This window comes from Perna viridis, chromosome 7, assembly GCF_037379345.1.
Source record: "Perna viridis isolate PV_CMFRI_1.1 ecotype Kerala chromosome 7, ASM3737934v1, whole genome shotgun sequence".
In the NCBI taxonomy this organism is placed as follows: Eukaryota; Metazoa; Mollusca; class Bivalvia; order Mytilida; family Mytilidae; genus Perna; species Perna viridis.
This window is the reverse complement of record NC_142451.1, coordinates 45,051,851-45,072,746: the sequence shown is the minus strand read 5'-3', so window position 1 is coordinate 45,072,746 and position 20,896 is coordinate 45,051,851. Positions and strand designations below refer to the sequence as shown.

At 31.8% G+C, this 20,896-nt stretch overlaps 1 protein-coding gene across 2 annotated transcripts in view; it reads right to left on the bottom strand.

Moving 5' to 3' along the window:
* Positions 1–3,154: 3,154 nt before the first annotated feature.
* LOC148612894 (sodium- and chloride-dependent glycine transporter 1-like) overlaps positions 3,155–20,896 on the bottom strand; it is a 30,775-nt gene continuing 13,033 nt past the window's right edge. For both annotated transcript variants that reach the window (XM_088594756.1, XM_088594757.1), the window contains exons 2-13: positions 18,056–18,187; positions 17,242–17,473; positions 15,870–16,002; positions 14,455–14,589; positions 12,299–12,402; positions 11,630–11,754; positions 11,160–11,272; positions 7,674–7,802; positions 6,849–6,948; positions 5,540–5,640; positions 4,825–4,995; positions 3,155–3,701 (exon numbers count right to left, since the gene is read on the bottom strand). In XM_088594756.1, the coding sequence (XP_088450882.1) occupies positions 3,564–3,701; positions 4,825–4,995; positions 5,540–5,640; positions 6,849–6,948; positions 7,674–7,802; positions 11,160–11,272; positions 11,630–11,754; positions 12,299–12,402; positions 14,455–14,589; positions 15,870–16,002; positions 17,242–17,473; positions 18,056–18,187 (1,613 nt within the window). In that variant the 3' untranslated portion in view covers positions 3,155–3,563. The remainder of the gene's footprint in view (positions 3,702–4,824; positions 4,996–5,539; positions 5,641–6,848; positions 6,949–7,673; positions 7,803–11,159; positions 11,273–11,629; positions 11,755–12,298; positions 12,403–14,454; positions 14,590–15,869; positions 16,003–17,241; positions 17,474–18,055; positions 18,188–20,896) is intronic.

Here is a 20,896-nt window from a genome sequence, read left to right as displayed (position 1 = left end):
TGGATAATTGACTCGTAAGCATTTAAAAAAAAATCTTAACGACTTTAATCTCCTTAAGAGGGATACATGATTCTACACCACAAATGAAAAGCTGGTATTGATTTGGAAGTTGTGAATTGAAATAAGGAGTCAGGACCAAGCATTTTCTTTCATGTTCGCAGTAATGTTTCTCACCAATTAAATGAGTTATGTAAACGTTATTTATAGCATGTAACGTCCACGTCATCATATTAACCACATAATTCATTTTCTGACGGTCATTAGTTATGTTCACATTTTTACTTGGAGAGTGTGTCATATTCAAAGCATGCATGAATTTGTTTTATGTAATTGTATCTACATGTACTTGTAGACATGTCAGAAATGTTTACTTCAATGCAATAGATAAGTAAAAGCACCTAAATACAAAAAGTAGGAAAAAGTCTCGTTAAAAATAGTAAGACAACAAAACAGGTTAATGCAATCTCCATGGTGGATATAGAAGCCAATAAAGTAAACTTACCGAAAATGTACCAATAATGAAAGTAAACCTACCAAAAATGTACCAATAATGAAAGTAAACCTACCGAAAATGTATCAATAATTAAAGTTAATTTGAAGGAAATGTACCCTTAACTTACAGAAAATGTACCAATAATGAATGTTAAACATACAGAAAACGTACAAATAATGAAAGTTAATTTGAAGAAAATGTAGTTATTTTACAGAAAATGTACCAGTATTAAAAGTATACCTACAGAAAGCGCAGTTGCTAATTTCGGAAAAAGTAACAAAAATAAAAGCACACATTTTAAAGATGAAATAAAGGTTATTTATCACATATGCAGACCATGAACGTAGTATAGGCTCTGAAAAACTGGCTCCAAAATCGTTAAAATTCAGGAGTTTCCCTCAGGGCTTTGCCTTGCCAGACTCACTGGGGCCTTTAGCGACCCCCCCCCCCAAGACCCCTCGCCGTAATTTTGCGTACAACTAAAACAGGCCTAGCTACGCCCCTGGAAAATGTACCAATAATGCAAGTTAACTTAGAGAGACAAAATGTACCAATATTGAAAGTTAAACTTACAGAAAATGTACCAATAATGAATGTTAGCTTGCAGAAAATGTACCAATAATGAATGTTAAACTTACAGAAAATGTGCATGTAATGAAAGTATACTTACAAAAAATGTACCAATAATGCAAGTTAACTTAGAGAAAATGTACCAATAATGGAAGTTAACTTAGAGAAATGTACCAATAATGAAAGTAAAGTTACAGAAAATGTACCAATAATAAATGTTAACTTACAGAAAATGTACCAATAATAAATGTTAACTTACAGAAAATGTACCAAAAATGAATGTTAAACTTACAGAAAATGTACCAAAAATGAATTTCAAACTTGCAGAAAATGTACCAATAATGAAAGTAAAATTACAGAAAATGAACCAAAATGAAAGATGAACTAACAGAAACATGCGTACCTTATAATGATCATTTCAAGTTTTCTCTTCGCTTCAAAATTGTTTTGATTTGTTTACCCGGAACCACTAGAGTTATCTCTCTTTGGTTAAATCGCACATGTGCAGCGGATAATACACCATCATTAAAATATCTTAACGACTCTAATCTCGTTTTTACGAGTGGGACACATGATTCTACACCACAAATGAACGGCTCGTATTGATTTTGAAGTTGTGAATATAATAAGGAGCCAGGAATAAGCATTTTCTTTGGTGTCGAACGATAGTTTGAGTACACGTTTGTGGAATAAGGTTTATAATAAAGGAATCTAAAGGAATTAAGACTGAGACCATTTTAAGGAAATGACTTCAACCATTATTAGGGCCCCGAAGCTGGCTGATTTTATTGCAACATATCGCTTTACAAGAGATTCAAGATTTCTTTTTGATTTAGAAGGTTGCTTTTGGGTTGGGAACAAACATCAATACTCAGTAGACTAATATCGATTTCATGCATGTACAAATGTTATTTCTAGTACCCACAGTAATGTTTCTCACCAATTAAATGAGTTATGTAAATGGTATTTGTAGCATGTAACTTCCACGTCATCATCATATTAACCACATAATTCATTTTCTAGCGGTCATTAGTTATGTTCACATTTTTTCTTGGAGAGTGTATCATATTCAAAGCATGCATGAATTTGTTTTATGTAATTGTATCTACATGTACTTGTAGACATGTAAGAATGTGTTTACTTCATCGCAATATATAAGTAAAGCGCCTAAATATAAAAGTAGGAAAAAGTCTCGTTAAAAATAGTAAGACAACAAAACGGAAGAGGAAAACCATGCATGACGCATTGCACAAATCTGTTCACATATTCAAGTGTTGGCGATTGACTCAAAGTAGAACAAGCTAGATCCTGTCCAGCATACGGACAGTGATAGGTGACAGGTACTCAACACTTCATTGTGAAAATTTCGGTCTTGAAATCACAGTTCACACCTCACATTTTAAACTTTGTTGTTCAGAGTTCCCTGTTCATACATTACATCTTGATGCATCAATATATTAAGAAGTAATTCATACTTCAAAGTCAGAGTATTTGACTCCGACTCAGAGTTTAATTAAATGAAGGAGAATTCTTTACGACGCACAATCATTTCATCAAGATTTACACAAAAAGCAAACCCTTATTGTCTGATGTGTAAACTTGTCATTTGACAAGAATATTCAATAAAAATATAATTTTACAATCAACAGTATTCTTGGAATGATCGAATACGGTGAGAAAGATATAGAACCATTGTTTATAGTTGTTTGTTTTGAAAACTAAAAACTAAAAACTAGGAGCATGGATCAGGTGCAGAGTTCATGCTGTTTTCCTTACATCAATGGTTTATTTGTTATTGTATTTTAGTCGGTTGTACACATTGAGTTTGTGGATAGTGTCTGTTTCATATTTCCACAATTTCGTCTCTTCTTTGGATTCTTATGATTTTTTATGCTTATATATTTTTTTTGTTCTTTTTGTAAGATTTAGTTATCATCGATACAAAAAGTTATAGAGACAAATCGAAAACGCGGTTCCGAAATGGTGACTGTTAAATATACGAATGTCCTTTTCCACAGCAACTTGTTTGTAAGTAACAAACATGTTTTACCTGAAGCAGAAAAGTGAAGAAAACAAACAACAAACACCAACTAAATCCATAATATTTTATAATTACTGGTCATTTTTTTGTTATGAAAATACTATTATACTTTGTATATAAGTTACAAATGTTTCTTAACTCCTGCTTCCTATAAACGGAATACAAGATGTAAGTAAGATGTAGATATATAACATGAATTGCAATGAAACTAGTCTAACTCAACACGTGTTTATTCCAGAACCATTTAGGATTAAAAAACTGATATATCCAACCAGTTCCTTGTCAAGGGAAGAGTCCGACTATCAGATTCACTGTACATATTTAATAAATGATTCAGAGGTTAGTTGGTGTATAGGCATTCTTTTTCACAATTAAAGCATGGTAAAGGAAAATAATAATGCTTTTCTTAAAGACACACATTGTAGAGTGCATGTTGTTAAATGTGTTTTTTTCCCAGATCTATCTGTCAAGCAAATTCCATTTGATTCTGTCGAGCAAGGAAGGAAATTGACAACGCCCAAAATCTATATAAGATTTAACAAGTTCTTTGTGCCCTGGTTTCCATTTCTCAGATGGTTGCAAAGCCGTCTTTATTTTCTAAATGAAAATAAGATAAAACAAAAAAGTCAGTATCAAAGCCATACAGATGACGTGCAAGTTTAAATCAATCTTATAATTCTATCCTGGAAGATTATATAGTCTTACAAAATGCTTCATGTTTATCACATCATATTCTAGGTACATAATGTACCATGTAATAAAATTATTTCATACATATACTAAAAAAATCTTTAAGGTTCGCATGCAATTTTGTAACATTGTAATGTGCCTATAAGTATATTTCTAGACTAAATTGTAAATGTATTATGTTGTACATGTATATGTTTTGTAGTTTGATATTATTTTATACTTTATAAACTTTAAAAAAATATGTAGCAGTCTTGATAAACAAACAGGCAGAAGATGATGCAAGCATATTAAAACCCCACACAATTTACTTAAATTTCTTATCCAGAAACAGAAACAGATAAAACCACATAAACAGTCATATATTTTTCATTTGGTTGTTGCACTTTCGAGAAAATAGGTATAAAGATTGTGTATAAAATTGACACTTAGGAAGAGTAATCGTTCTTGATTTGGTTTGATTTGGTTGAGCTTAGTCGGATATGAATGTAATATTTTCTAAAAAATATCTGAATACAGAAAGAACTATCGTTTTGGAAAAATATAGCATATGTAGACCCCCCCCCAAACAGCATTTTATTCGGTGGGCTAAAACAAATGATCTTTAATTTATATCTCGGACCCACAAAACAGGATAAACTACGTTCAGAAATATCTAAAGTTAAATTTGGTTGTTAATAAAAATGACAACAAAACCGAGTAGCTTCCCGTAAATTATAGTATATCGTGCTTTACATAAGGAAAATTAGACAAAGTGAGGAAAGGTACTACGGGATACGTGCTCAATCTCAAGTAACCATAACTATGATCGAAATATAAACAAACTCTTCAAACAGGAAGTTAACCTTGCTTCCGTCTAAATTCCCACAAAATATGACGTTCCTGTATAAAGCTTCAGACAAAATATCTAGTGCTTGTGATAAGTTGGTGGAGAGAAAACAGTTACAGAAAAGTTGCAGACGGGTAAAGAAACACCATGTTCACTTAATCTAAATACCTACCACAAAGCGGATGGTATGAAAAAGAACTTTACCTCAAAAAGTGTATTTCCTTCAGCTTTCCGTACTTCAATAAATGCCATCACTGGTATTGGAATGACGGGAATAACAGCAAAGATCATACCAAACACATTGGCAACATGTGGATAGTTATAGGCGCCGTAATTCGGAGGTTTGTAGGCAAGAATGATGGTTACTAACAGGATCTACATTAAAACAAGTAAAATAATTATACCAAGAAAGAGAGGTACATGTAACTTCATAGAGATATTAGGTTTTTCAATGATGAAATGACTGTTACTTAAAGTATGAACTGCCCTGTGTAATGAACTGGACTATTACCTGGCGAGTTTAAATCGCCTTATCAATTCTAAGGAATTTTCACTAGTCAATCAATCAAAAGAAATCCAATCCCCTAAACCAACAATTTAATTCACTGTAACACACACATACAGCATTATAAGATATCATGCGTGTATCATTTCCATTCATCCCATAAAACGTCTGTTAAAAATGAAATAAAATAAATAAAAAAAATCTTTCGTTACAGTTCTCGAATAATAACAAATCATATTAACTTCACAATCCACCCCCCCCCCATTTTTCTACACTATACTCAGCTAGAACTATCGTAATAAAACACGATAGAATCCTACAATAAACCGTTGCCAAACACAAACAGAACTGGAATTATAAACTACTATAGAAATCTGATGAAGATAAAGAGCATGCAAATGAAACGAAACTTACCACCAAAATAACTGGAGTAATAAAACACCATAGAATCCTGATGAGTAACGGAACAGATACTCCACACATTAACTTTACGTCTCTTGAAAAATTCCCAGCGCCTAAATCATATGTTGTTTAAATGTGAATTAATGTATTAGATTTTTGTTTGATGCAAATGATTATTACATAAGTAATGACTATTTGTAAATGGAGTAATGGTCAAACATCAATTCGATATTGATTTCTCCTTCACAGAAAAGGAGTATAAATTTTATCATGTTTTATGAATCATCTTGTGCTTAGGATTACTTTGTCGACAGAACTTGAGTAAAACTTTTATCACCCCTGTTTTTTTGTGGGAGGTCATATTGCTTTTTTTTTTTACGTTTTTGATCCTTTATCTTTTTATCACCAGTTTTCATATGTAATTGTATTTTATTTTGTTATATCGTCGTTTAGTTAGTTTTTTTCTGTTATCACGTTTTGGTCATGAACATGGATTTTGATGTCTCTGCATTGCAAATCTATTTGATGCTTCGGTATTTTTAAGGAATATAACTAATATCTGAATATATTATCTTGTATAAAGATCTTTGGTTCGACTTACGCAGAATTTTATGTTATGCTGAAATCAAACCAAAGTTCTTTATACAAGATAATATATTCAGATATTAGTTACATTCCTTACTATTTAATATTTTGGCAAAAACTATGATAAATTCATATTAATGTATTCCGATACACACGCCTTTTTTCAGACAGGATTATTTCATTGGTAAAAGTAGTCCAGTTAAAAAGGGACTATGTTTACGGATCAGGTGATAAAAGAATTGTATCCAAGACGAAATAAAAACGACGACAGCTTTTCTAACAGTAAAAATGGTCATATTAAATTATTTGCGAATAAATTGATTTAATGATTTTTTTTTCAATGTTCGTTTCCTAAAGGGCCTGCTTTAGTAAACATATACACATGTTAATGAAAAGAGTAATCAAGGGAACCAATATTCCCATGGAAATCAAAAGAATATTAATCCAGGGACAAGATGGATTAGCTTCCTATTTCGATATTTTTGGTTTTGAGTACTTCTTGTATACAATGTGTTTTGTTTGGATTGAGATCTTCCTAATTATTTGATTCTAATGCTGCTGATGAGAGGATACTCCTAAAAACGCGTTTACAATAATCAAACATATATAGTTGATATTTTTTTGTATTTTACTATTCATGTAAAACTGTGGAGTATATAAAAATCAATAATTTTCTCCCTTTTTGGTTCGATAGAACAAAATATCATATAATGAAAGACGTTTGAAAAATACTTACCGTAGATCCATCCAAATACTAAACACTCGATTAATCCAAATATTGGAATACAGAATGCTGCAACATACCAATCAAATAGCTGGAACAAGTAAATTCCTCCCTTCAAAAGAAATGACACAAAAATTGAAGCAATTCCTTCCTCTAAAGACTCAGAGCTTACCAAAAATATTATAATAACTTTTGGTTTGGTTTGGTTTGCTTCGGTGTTTGACAGCGACAACAAAAGTGCTAGAGTTTAACATGATATGCACCTTTTTTATTGTGATAAACCGATGTTACAAGGAAAAGCAGACAAAAACAACATTAATCATACACGATTCGAGGAGGTAAAGGTACAATGAATTCAAGACATTAAAAAGAAATAATAAAAAAAAAAAAAACAAAAAAAAAAAAAACAAAAAAAACAAAAACAAAAAAAAAAAACAAAAAACAAAAAAAAAAACAAAACAAAAACAAAAGAATTTAACCTAGGGACAAAGACTAGACATCGCAAAAAGATATATACAACAACGAACATAAAATAACCAAACTGATACGTGCAGAACAACAACAGTTAATAAGCAACATAGATTCCACTACAATCTGGGAGAATGGACCAGGTGCACAAGTTGGGTAAGCGTCCTCTACTTTTCTAGTAACTCCCACCGAATTGCTTATATAAAGTCCGGGGTAGACAAAAGAGGAATGTAAAACTATGACACTTTGAAAAAAAATCGGTTCTCATGGTGCAGATGGATACACCATAACGTTCCAGCCGTTCACGATGACGACCATAAAGTGTGAAAGACAAGGAATGGTGAATAAAACAAGGAACACACGTTTTACCTGGAAACAAAGCGGGAATCCGAGTAGGAAGCAAATAGTCATGATAATGGCGGTAAACATCATACGATGTTTTCGGAAGTATTTGTAACTATCCGAAAACACTGCGATCAATGGCTCAGCCGTACCAAACTATAAACATAAATTAAAGACATATGATAGATACAAACAAATATCATCGGGGTTTCCAATGAAATAAGGGAGGGGTTTCTTTTACCTGTAAAATGAATTCGGGGTAAAAGTTGTTTTCTATACATTTAACATAATTTAGAAAAAAAAAAAAAAAAAAAAAAAAAAAAAAAAAAAAAAAAAAACAAACTATTTCACTTATATAGGTACTTATTGTTAAAAAGAGAAAAAATATGAGAAAAATATGTCACCCAAAACAGAATTTCTTCCTTTAAGAAAATCACAATGATTATAAGCTAAAATAATAAAGAGAGGGGCGAAATTGAATTAAACAAGAAGTTGTTTAAAAGTAGATCATTATGTATTGAACAGCATTGCACGATTGGACGAGTATGTTACATCTGTCCAATAAATGTATTATAACAACAGTATATAAAGGAAATATAACCAGTAAAGGTCAACATCTAGTTTCTATTGTTTTTAATAGTGAATAATATTAAACTGTATTTTGGTTTTCAGTTTTTATAAAGTGACCATTGTCTGAAATCTTAAGGTAATACACTGCTAGTGGATAGTTTTTTAGGATAAACTTTATCGTCAGCAAATTACGTCTTGCATCATTTGATTAAAGTCTGTTTTACTGGTAAATAATTTAAAAGTACTGTATATATGATACATATATGAAACAAAGATTGAATCAGAAAAAAATATGCTCAATTCCATATCTCTTTCTGATATGCGAGTATCTTTTGTATGAAAAACAAAATGAATTAATGATGGAAGCTTGTAAAACATTTATCCTTTAGGAAATTGCCCTTTAATAGAGTAATGGCTGACGTTTAATCAACTGAAAATATGCTAAAATCAAAGTATACCAAATTCGTCTTTTAGCAACAAAATATTGTTTAAAGCTTTAATAGAATTTAAGCGTTATTTAAAGAATATGGTTTCACTCATGAACTAAATGGGCTTTAATAGGTTGACGAACCACAATTGAAGTTACCTCTCGTAAAGTATGCTACTGTTCTGGCCTGAGAGAGGTGAAAAGGTTGGAACTGCAAATCAATCACATTATACACATGTATTAATCACAATAAAATCATAAACAGTATGTAGGGATATTTGTGTGCATGCTTGAAAAAGAACGTTACATTTATAGACTTTGAAATGAGCAGACTCAATGAAGAGTAATGACGTTATAAATACTGAACTTTACATAGATAGAATATATAGACAATTATTTATTTTCTTGCATGGTGTTTTAACGAATAGAAGAGTTTGCTCATTAGTTAAGTGGCTGTTACTCTCTAAATATAGTGCAAAGAACAAGGCCAAAGTTCTACGAGTTATAGTATTTGGATTGATTAAGTCAAATTAATTAACACAAATATCGCCATATACATCATTTAATTCATAAAGGTAACAGAAGACAAAGGCGGCGAAATCTTTTATAGTTTGTATCTACCTTCCCCTGGCTCTTACATTTGAACACGTATAGAGTGACAACTGTCTATAATCCGAAGAAAGCTGTCTTGACCAACCAGAGAAATTTACATTTCCTTTTCATCAATCTAAATTTTGTTTGAACCTTGGTAAATCGAACGACTGTCTTAACTAAACCAATTCTAAAGTCTAAAACGGATTTGGCAAAGACAGGTTTCATGGTACCGTATAGCGGTTTATTTTGGCGGGTGTAAAATATGGCGATTTTCAGGCTAAAGGTGTGCGAAAAATTTTGGCGGATGCTGAGTTGTGATTTAAAGTACTCAATCTCATAGTAAATATTTTGGGGAACTTATTTAATCATTAAAGTACGCCAAAAGTGGCACACCGCGAAAATTACCGGCTTTAGTAAATACATTTTTTTGGAAAAATGACACAGAGAAAATCAAAAACGTCTTAAATTTTTTATGAGTATTGTAGCAATATTTATTCAACAAATATGATCTAAATAGTGATGTTTTGTTAAAGATCAAACTAGAAGCATTGTAGAGAACAATACCAATCAATAATATTATCGAACAGTAGGCGACCTCTTTTTGGAAAGATACATATCAAGATGAACTTTAAAACACACACACACACACACACACACACACACACACACACACACACGACATGTACGCACAACAAAATATAAAAAAAAATAAATTAACAAAGAATGATTTTTTTTCATAAAAGATGCATAGAAAATATCTTTTGAGTTAACTGTGAACGTTTTGAAAAGGGGAGTAAATCTTATATTTTATAAATTCACATGCGTATAAATATATTTGTTTATATTTATATACACCTATTGAAATCTTAGCAACAATTCAAGATTCCATTATCATTTGAATACGTTTCATTAGCTTTGCCACCAAAATTGGGTTATAAATCTGTAGTACTTTATAAACAAAGTCACTCGTTTTTTTACTATCCTTTGTCTTATTAGGTCTAACGCACGTAAATCATTCACCAATGTGGCAATAAGCAGCTTAAATAGATACAATTTATATTTTTAACTCAGTTGAAACAACTTGAAAAAAATAGCCTTTGGAGATAATTGGGAGCTGAGCAGTTCGAATATAACATAACCTCTCTTTTCTAAATTTTCATACAATATCAGCAAATCTAATTTAAGAACAGCAAAGTTAAGAAGTTGGAACATATCCTAGGTGTAAATGGACTATTGCTGTAAACGGATTAAGCAATAAAATAAGTTTTTAAGTTAGTTTCTAATATCAAAATACACAGTTTCGTTTTTTTATCATTTCATAAGACTTATTTTCGATAATAATAATAATAATAATTATAAAAAATATTATATATGTTTAAACGGACAATTTACCTATAATTAGAGGCAAATCATGCACGTCTAGAAAACGTAATATCCACTATTCATTCAGAAAAAAAGCAATCATTGAAAAAGCATGATTCATGTGTACATGAAAACTTTTAATAAGATTGAGGAGATGACTAAAAGCTGTATGATATGACATATACGGAAAAGAGTGTAGAAGTAAATTCGAATGTCAAATTAACAATCAAGATTAATTAATATATGCTGAATGTTTCTTTTTTGTGTGAACTGTTTATACACTGCTTGTAGTCATTAATTAGGAAAAAGCAAATAAGACTTTATTTTGATATATTGAGAGTAAACATTTATTAGAAGGTAGCAAATGAGACCCTTTTCGTTTGGCATACACAAAGTACACAATTATATACACGAATGGACTATACAGAAAATGAAATCCGAATACACTTTCATGACAGACCGACAACTTAAGACAACATATGGACTGCATGTATTATACAAAATGATTAGATGGGACAAGAAACATTAGAAAGATAGATAACAAGTTTATCAATAGTTACCTCAGTGTCCAAACCAATGGTTAGTATCATCAAGAAAAACAACACAGCCCATAGATTGGGCAATGGTAGCCTGGAAATGGCTTCAGGGTAAGCCACATAGACTAACCCTGGACCTATAAAACCAAGTAAACTCCATACACTAAAATTATTTTTATATACAAAATGTTTTTATGGTTATATTTATAGACACATTGCAGAAGAACCAAATAATATGAGGTAAAAGTAGAAATTCTTCCGAAGAAATATTTATTCAAAACATCATCACATTTTTGTCAGCCCTGATATCATTCAATTTACGTTCAAATATGGTAAATATTGTCCTGATTTATGGTTCTAGCTGCTGTCTGATGACAATATCTTAATTGTCATGATCTGAAATGTGTATGGTCCAAAATATCCAGTATTCGCAAAAGAAATTTTGTAAAAAATCATGTGAAATGATATTTATAGTACAAAAAAATTTCAGTTACCTGATCTAACGACGTCACTGATGTCCACACTACTTGACTTAGCCATAAATCCTAGCACAGAGAACACAACGAACCCACCAAACACACTAGTCCCCTCTCCCAATGTCAACAAAACGATAGAATCTCTGTGGGAGAAAATATGATGACATGAAAGAATGATCTGGCCATTAAAAGAAATCAATTATTATACTTAACTTTGCACATTGTATATTAATAATCGATTCTTTTGGCTGAAACTTCATCAGTAAAATCATTTGATGAACTATTATAAATTCGAACTGATATTCCTGTGTAAATAAAATATCTTATTGATCTACTCGAATGAAGACAAGACAAAACTTTAAGAGGCTCTGCCAGAGAAAACCATGCAAAAGATGGGTTTTTGTTCAGGTCAAGAAATTCACTTTTATTTTTTCCATCCCTTCCGGACCAAAAATTGAAATAAATGCAACTGTTTTGAATATTAGGAAATAGCATAATGTCTTATATAGATATATCATTGATGACGATATTATTCTCTATAGACCAAAGAATTTGAATAGTCTTTAAATGGGTGTTTCTCAATAAAAGCGCAGTAAAATTTGTATTTCAGTTTTCAATGTAACAACACAGTTAAAGACAGGCTAAAACATAACATTGAAGAAAACAAAAGATTGTTTAATATCTTACAATAAGCAATTGTTGTTAAATTTGTTATAACTAGCCATCGTAATCAATGGTCCCCAACAGATACAAGTAGAATAGAAAACCTGTATAGCAGCTTCTGTCCATACCTGCAACATAGAATAAATAAGAGGAAACCGAACGATATTATTCGTTGTGGGCAGCTCCTCTCCATAGTTAAAACATAGACGAAATAAGAGGAAAAACCGAAAAATATAAAACAAACATAAAAAAATAAGAACAATGAATGTCAACAGCATTACAAGTTTGGGGACAGCTTCTTACATGCATAAAACTAAGGAAATGAGAGGAACATCACACAGTAATACAAGTTTGGGGGGAGGCTTCTGTCCATATATGAAACTAAGAAAATAGGAGGAATATCAAACAGTAATACAAGTTGGAGGGAAGCTTCTGTTCATACATTAAACTTAGTGTAGTTCAAACTCTACAATATTGAAAACGTAAACAATAAGAATTCCAACAATGTTACACTTTGGGGCAGCTTCTGTTCACACCCAGAATAGGGAAAAATAAGAGATAATAGTTCAAGTAAGAACAACTTTTGTCCAGACCAGAAAATTAAAAAAATATATATCAAAAGGAAAATCGAACAATACTACAAGTCATGTTTGATCGAACTGATTTAGAAGTTGTTACTTTAGTTAAGTATACATATATATATATATTATATTTAACTTGGCTCGGTTTAGCTTCAAAGTTTAAAAAGGTAATCAGCTTAAGTAAGACAATTATCAAACTATTTCAATAAATCTCTATCTTTTACGTCGATGCTTTGTCTATATTTTTGCTGACTTGAAAAATGTGTGTTCTAAACGGGTCCTCAACCATGTCACAAAATACTTTTCAATAATTACTAGTGCGTCACCATGCCATTGTCGGCCCCTTTTCATTACGAATGATTTTTCTTTTGGCAGCAATTTAAGCAGTATATTCGCTCTTGTAGAAACATTCCGATTCAATGGTTCAGGAAGCTCATTTGTATCAGCCGTTTTTTTAATTGAAGAAAACAAGCTTCAATGATTTCCCTACTATATATTAATGTATTTTAGTTATACGACACATTACATACTAGTACAACACATATCCCGGTGTCAAAAACCACGTACATTTAGAAAATTTAGATTTCGTAGATAATATGCTATATCATACATGCATCGAATTCCTGATAAGCTCTCTTGAAGAAAGTTGACCTAGGGTAAGGGACATAACTCTTGAAGGTTTCATTTGAGATAGAATGAAATCAATCCAAGTTACTTTGATGCCTACATGAGTTTGATCTAAAATGCCGAATACAAACGTTCCAATGATTTGAAAGGGTTGTGTCCTTTACCTTAGGCCTACAACCTTAAGATTTAAAATGATGTTCTTCGATGTTTTAATAGAAGGGTCTGAAAAATTCCCAACGATGTTAGAACTGTCAAATTTGCGAAGCAAATTTTTGTCGTTCCCTTCGCGGGACTCGAACTCATACCGCTGTGACATCTATGGCAACACCGATATATATATATATATATATATATATAACGGTTTGAAAATTTCCCAACGATGTTAGAACTGTCAAATTTGCGATGGCAAATTTTTTGTCGTTCCCTCCGCGGGACTCTATGGCAACACCGCCTGCACAAAGTCCAGCGCCCTAGACCACTCGACCAGCTAGGCTATATAAAAATATAGCTTTCGCTGGCCGGGTCATTCCTCCTCATAGGATTAATCTAGGGCTGTAACTTAGTACACGATGTATGGTGGTACGAGACAGTTCATTTAGATGTTAATATGTAGGATAGAGGATCAAATTGATGATGCATGTCATAACAAATCAATATTATACAACGTCTCAGATCCGATGGAGCAGTGTAGCAAATAGAGTCGTCACATTCTGAGACGTTGTATAATATTGATTTGTTGTGACATGCATCGTCAATTTGATCCTCTATCCTACATATTAACATCTAAATGAACTGTCCCGTACCACCATACATCGTGTACTAAGTTACGTTTATATATCTTCCCTGTATCAATTTGATCCGATGGAGCAGTGTAGCAAATAGAGTCGACACATTCTGAGACTATATATATATGTATTACAGCTCATGAACTAGAATCGATCATCCACACGTTAACGTTTAATATTAACTTACCTGTGCGTCTAAAATTAGTGAAAAATTTGGAGTTATGTAATAAAGTATGCCTTCTCTAGCACCAGGTAGAGTCACAGCTCGAACAAGCATCACGGTTAATAAAATGTATGGCAGCGTTGCTGTGACATAAACAACCTATAACGATAAAATATTTGTTCATAATGTCCTATTTAGTGTACATATATACGTCTAAGTTACTTTTGGAAAAAATTGTACTTTCCCATTCACATAAATATTTTGAACACTGCTCACAGACCATTAATTTTACAAACAGGTAATTGGCATCAATGCTCAAAATCCTTGGTTAAATATATTTTGAATTCGACCCAATTCAAAACAGATATTTTTATTGGTGCTTTAATATAATAGATCAGATATTAGTATTTTACAGATAAATGGCCATTTCATTTAAGTAGGATGAGTGCACAGTGTGTTTTACGTAGTTATTAACATATGAGTGTAGTTAAGACAGGTGCTGTACATAACAAAGTGTAATCTGATTTAGAAGTGACAAAATATTAAGATATAAGAAGCAGGAGATGATTCGTGTCAAACCACATAACATGTCTTAGTTTGTCATTCAGTCAATGCAATTTTCAGATAAAAAGTGTATAACTTGTATCAGAAATTGGCATTTTACAAGAATTTCCGTTCCTGATTTGGCTTGATAGAGTGATCAAGGGAACCAATATTCTAGCGGAAATCAAAAGAATGTTATCCAGGGACAAAAACCAGACATGGAAAACAGACATACACAACAAAGAACATAAACATCACCAAAAGCCTAACTGTAAGAAGTCTAGTGCAGTTCAAAAAGTCTGCGTATGATAGGAGGCTGATTTCACGATGTCTGTAGTGTCCTTTTTCCCCGAAAAAGGATTTTTTAAGATAATACGTCATATATATATATATATATATATATATATATATATATATATATATATAGCGGAAACTGAAAATCAAGGGATCTAGCTAAACGGTATTCTTTCTTTCGGATCAGATATAAGGTCAGCCTCTCACAAGAGTGAAGGGCTAGGACAGCAAGCCACAATTTGTTCCCATAGGTATGCCGGCCATTCTCAAAACGCGTCCATCACACTAGACAGATATACTGTAAACTAAAAATTCAAACATTTTGAAAATATTTTCGCTATACTTCTAAGATAATTTGGAATTGTTTTTTTCACAAAGTATGAGGAATCACTAACAAGAACTACATGTTTGTATCTAGGTGTATCGTCTTATTATGAGTAACAACGATGTGTAATCAAACGAATGTAATCTAAGGACAAAGACCAGACTTGGAAACCCGACATACATAACAAAAAACATACATTAACTAAAATGATACTTGATACAACGACAATGAACATGGTAAATATGTCAAAGAGACAACAACCCACAATACACGTTACCTTGCCAACAGTCTTCACTCCTTTCATTAGACAGAGGAAAATGATAATCCATGCCGCCATTAAACACAACAGTATGTTTACATTAATAGCTCCAAGTTCATGTATACCTGATGATATGTCAAGAACGTTATATCTGCAAATAATGATAATAATTATTACTATTTTGATAAAGGAAGTGTTTCTGCAACGTCCTACATATATAAATCATATGCCAAAACTTTGTTCTATCGGAAGATGTAAGCATTTAGGATGTGTTTTTGTTGGTTTGAACTTTAACGCAGACGCACATCTTTACTATAGGAAGTTTTGTACACTATATTGCCTTTGATCGAGACAAAATAATAGCGCATTACTAATATAGAGATCTGTCGGAAGCAACGTATTCCGAAAATGACGTATGAAGTAAGGACTTGATTGTTCGAAATTTTAACGTAGACCCACAGCGTGTGTATCATTCGCAAATATCCTTAATGGTTGAGTCATCAGCAATATAATAAAATAGCGGTGCATTATCAACAAAGTCAAATAAATTAATTTGAGATAAATACTGTAATCTGTTTGGTTGAAATTATTTTGTTATATCTCAATGGATAAAAAAATATTGACACGCCCCTATTCAGTTCAATTCAAACCTACTTTTCTCATTTTTAAAGAAAAAAATATATGTTTTAAAATTAATTTATAAGAACTGGCTATGATAAAAATTTTGTCTAGTTTTGTTTATAATTATAGACAATTTTTTTTTATTATTGCCAATTCTTAATGTCATTTGAGTACAAACAGCTCCGTCTCTCATACGCAAAGCCTAAAATCACATATAAATAATATCATCAGTGAAATAATTTGATAAATAATGAATTGAATAAGTATATCATCAACAAATTGCGTTTTCAAATTAAAAAAAATATATATATACAGTCCTGCTCTTACAATGACATACATGCGCTTAGTTGTGGTTCAAAAACACCAATTCAATGATTTTCCTTATTAAAATTGTATTTCAACTTAATTATAAATGTAGTATAAACATGAATGGAGACAGAATAGTCTTTTTTCACAAATAACATTTCTATTATTATAAAAAGACTACCGATGACACTGGATTGTTACTTAATTTTACCCCTTTAAGTTAATTCGTGCCAAAATCAGCTTATCACCATAGGACAACTATCATTAGTGAAAAAAAAAAAAAACAAACAAACAAAAAAAACTATTGAATACAGTGGCGAACTCAGTTCCCATTCCTGCGTTTGATTGTTTTTGATATAGCACAAAAGCTATGCAAAAATGAGCAAATAAATCCCGGATCCCCTTCTTTGAAACTCATTTTTCAAAATCTCTTAATCCGCTTTGAAATGACAGTAATACCCACTGCCAAAACTCCTCCTCGCTACTCGTTACATTAGTCATATTGGATATAGTTTTGTTAAGTGCAGTCAGATTCTCTTCAGAAACACATTGCTTCGTATTCCACCAGTTGTCACAGGTTGACCATGGCAACGGGTCGATAAAGGAATTCCCAATATAGTATAATGTCCACGTGACTACCATGACGTAATAAACACAACAAAGCCCATTCACAAATACCATTCCAAAGCCAACGCCTTTAAAGATAAAAAAGTCAAAATTCGGTGGTTGAGATGATTGATACAGGACTATCAAAACATTGAATAAAAAATGTTCTTTACATTCAATAGACATGTTTTTCGCATAACCACGTAGACTTATAAAATCGCTATGGCTTTAAATAAACTGGAAAGAACGTATATATTATCTGATCACTTTAATGACAAAATACTTTAAGACATTGATAAAATAAATGAAACAATATATCCCAACGCTTTCAAACTTAACAGTATAAGTTTTATCTTTTGACCGTACAATTCGAGGGAGTTAAAGCACAATACTTCCTACATGAATTTCTAACTGATAATTATATCATCATTTTTAAATTAAAATGCACACAATATTTTACAAGTAATACAACTTTTCGTATTTTAGTCTTCCTCTCAGCAATTTTTTAAATGAAATATTATAGTGTTAATTGTACTGTGCTTTTGATGTAGGTATAATTGTCCGATGTAAAAACTGTTATACATGCTCAAGAAGTATTAGGTCATTCCCTCTGCGGGACTCGAAAGTTTCAATCTAGTGTTTCAATGGTATATATTTATATAACTAGGTACCTCTGAAAATTGGGCATGCTTCCCAGCAATGAATTATGCTTCTGGCTGTAAACTGTCCCAAGGTAATTTCAATGAAGAACACCGGAAATGCAATCAGGATAATACAAACAACAAATGGAATCAGGAATGCTCCTAGAAACAGAATAATAAATAGTCTATGTGAAAAAAAGTAAATTTTAATACTATCTAATGGGAATTCAATATTCTGTAAAGAGGTCGGATTTTCTATTACCGTACTTCATACTAAACCCATTCATTGTAATTTTGAATAATAAAGCACATAAGTACTATGTCGGTTTTTCATCTCATCCCGACCTCTTCCACTCAACCAAATTTCTTGTGTCATACATCAATAGAATTGGAATGAAATAGGGAATCTATCTCTATCTGACAAAACATATTGCGGGATAGTAGAACAAAATAATCTTTCGTTGACAGATTAACAAATTTCCCCGCACAACATATTTCTAATATGGTTTTCTTGGCTAGTCTGACGATTCATTTCTTTTTTCAGCAAAATTTGTGACAAATACATTAATACATATTATCTTGTCAAATTGGTTGTGATTAACAGGTCGGGCAAAAGTATTTTATAGCTGAGTTGTAAGATGTCAGGAAATAATCCCATGATTCAACAGGGAAAATCCCAATAAATCGAAAGTCGAAAAATCGCGTATTTTAAAACCTGTTTTATCAAACAAATCTCATAGAAAACGTATAATAGCAATTGTAGTAATTTCAAAACAGTTTTACTGTAGAATGCAACTGAAAAGATTTTTTCAAATTTCACTTAAAACGGCCTTAACCGTCCTGCGTTGCTCGAAGTAATCGGAAACCTGCGTCTGCGAGACCTGCAGTTACTATATCCAATGAGAAACCTTCTTACAAAATTGTGATGAGAAAATTCATTTGCATATCCAAATAATTCTGTAAACTAATTTGCATACAAAATAGACTTTTGTTATGAAATTCTATTTTGACACAAAATAGACTTTTTGTCTCACAAAATTGATTTTTGTGACACAAAATTGAATTTTGTCTCAGAAAAGTAAGTCAATTTTGTGACACAGAATTGACTTTTGTGACACAAAATTGAAAATTTGTAAAATGTTATAAATTTTGTTAATCAGAATTCATTTTTGTTGAACAAAATTCCCCGTACAAAATTGAATTTTGAGTACAAAACCACAAGAGTCCCATTCGGCGCCCTGTAGTGACAACATCCCTTCAGTACTTGCGTATGGAGTTTGCATATCACAACTCATACGTTATGCCAGAGCTTGCCGTAACCACACAAACTTTTTGTACCGCGCTATACTCCTTACAATTAGGCTTCTGGAACAGGGCTATGTTACTACAAGATTGAAGACATCACTACAGAAGTTCTATGATCGTCATCATGAACTCATAAACTGTAACGGTGTGTCCATCTGCACCAAGAGAACTGATTTGTTCACCTTGTCATAGTTTTCCTTTCCTCTTTCGTCTTCACCGGACTTGACGTTTTATGAGCAGCTCGGTGGGTGTTTTTGAAAAAGCAGAGGACACTTACCTTACTGGAATATCTGGTCCATACTCTCAGTTTTAGGGGAGTCTGGATTGCTCATTTACTTTTGTTTCTCTGTACGTACTATTTTGGTTTTCTTTGTTGTGTATGTGTCTGTTTTCCTTGTGTAGTCTTTACCCCTCAGTTGCGTTATTTTGATTTCCGCTAGAATCTTGGTTCCTTTGATTATAAGTTTATATGTCCGATCTTGCACTTTTATTTCAAAATTGATCGTATAAATATTAATTGCCCAGTGCTGCTGATGAGAAGTTACTCCCTGAAACACATGTGACTCATACCTAAATTATCAAAATTTATTAGATAGGTAATTACAATTGAATGCAGAAGTAAGATTTTCTAAGCAGTTTTAGTGGATACGATGTACACAATGTGTCATATAAACGTTTAAAGCAATAGCAGTAGACCTTCATTTTGACAATTATCCTAGATCCCTAATGCAATGCGTTTATTCATCTTTAACAAACTGTTAAAACTTGAAACATTATTTCGAAGATACAAAAGCAATTGAATACATTACATGTATACATTCTGTTTGGAAACAAGAATAATTTAAATCTAGGGTTTTGGCTACGTACGATATTTAATCACACATAGACAAATCTGCACCATATGTCTTTCATATATTTTGAAAATATCTGAAAACATATGTCTGCCATATGTTTATGACCACCAAGAAAAAGACATGTTTCTGACTAACGAATAAATTCATGAAAAAAAATGAAATAAAAATCATATGATATTTATATGTTTTCGGTATGATTTCATTTATGGAAATATTATTGTTTTCGTATATATATTTTTTTTAAAACACCTGATTTAATATTTTTTAAAAGGACAAAAACGTATTTGTTTCTATACTGTTCCATAACATATGTATCTACATGAAAACGTATGTTGTAATGCTTCCCGAGTAGTGCGTTTTCAAATCAAATTGACGCATATTTTCTCGGAAATGCAGTAAGAAAGGTAAGGTCATATTCTGTGAAATTTTAAATTCTCGTCCAAAATTTGTACCAGTTTTGAATCTGTATGAATCAAACACCTGCTTAAACCAAACAGAATTTGTTACCGTTTAGACATGCATGGTCATGTCGAAAATATTTTATATGAAGTCCTCATTATGTTTATCAATCCGAATTAAAATACAACCTTCGAAGCACTGAGAACTTAAATTCCCGATTGTGTGCTGTGCAGTGAGTGTGTGTCCTGGACCAAAAAACAGAACAAAACAAAACAACGGACAGAAATATGAAAACATGTTTTTTTTATTTATG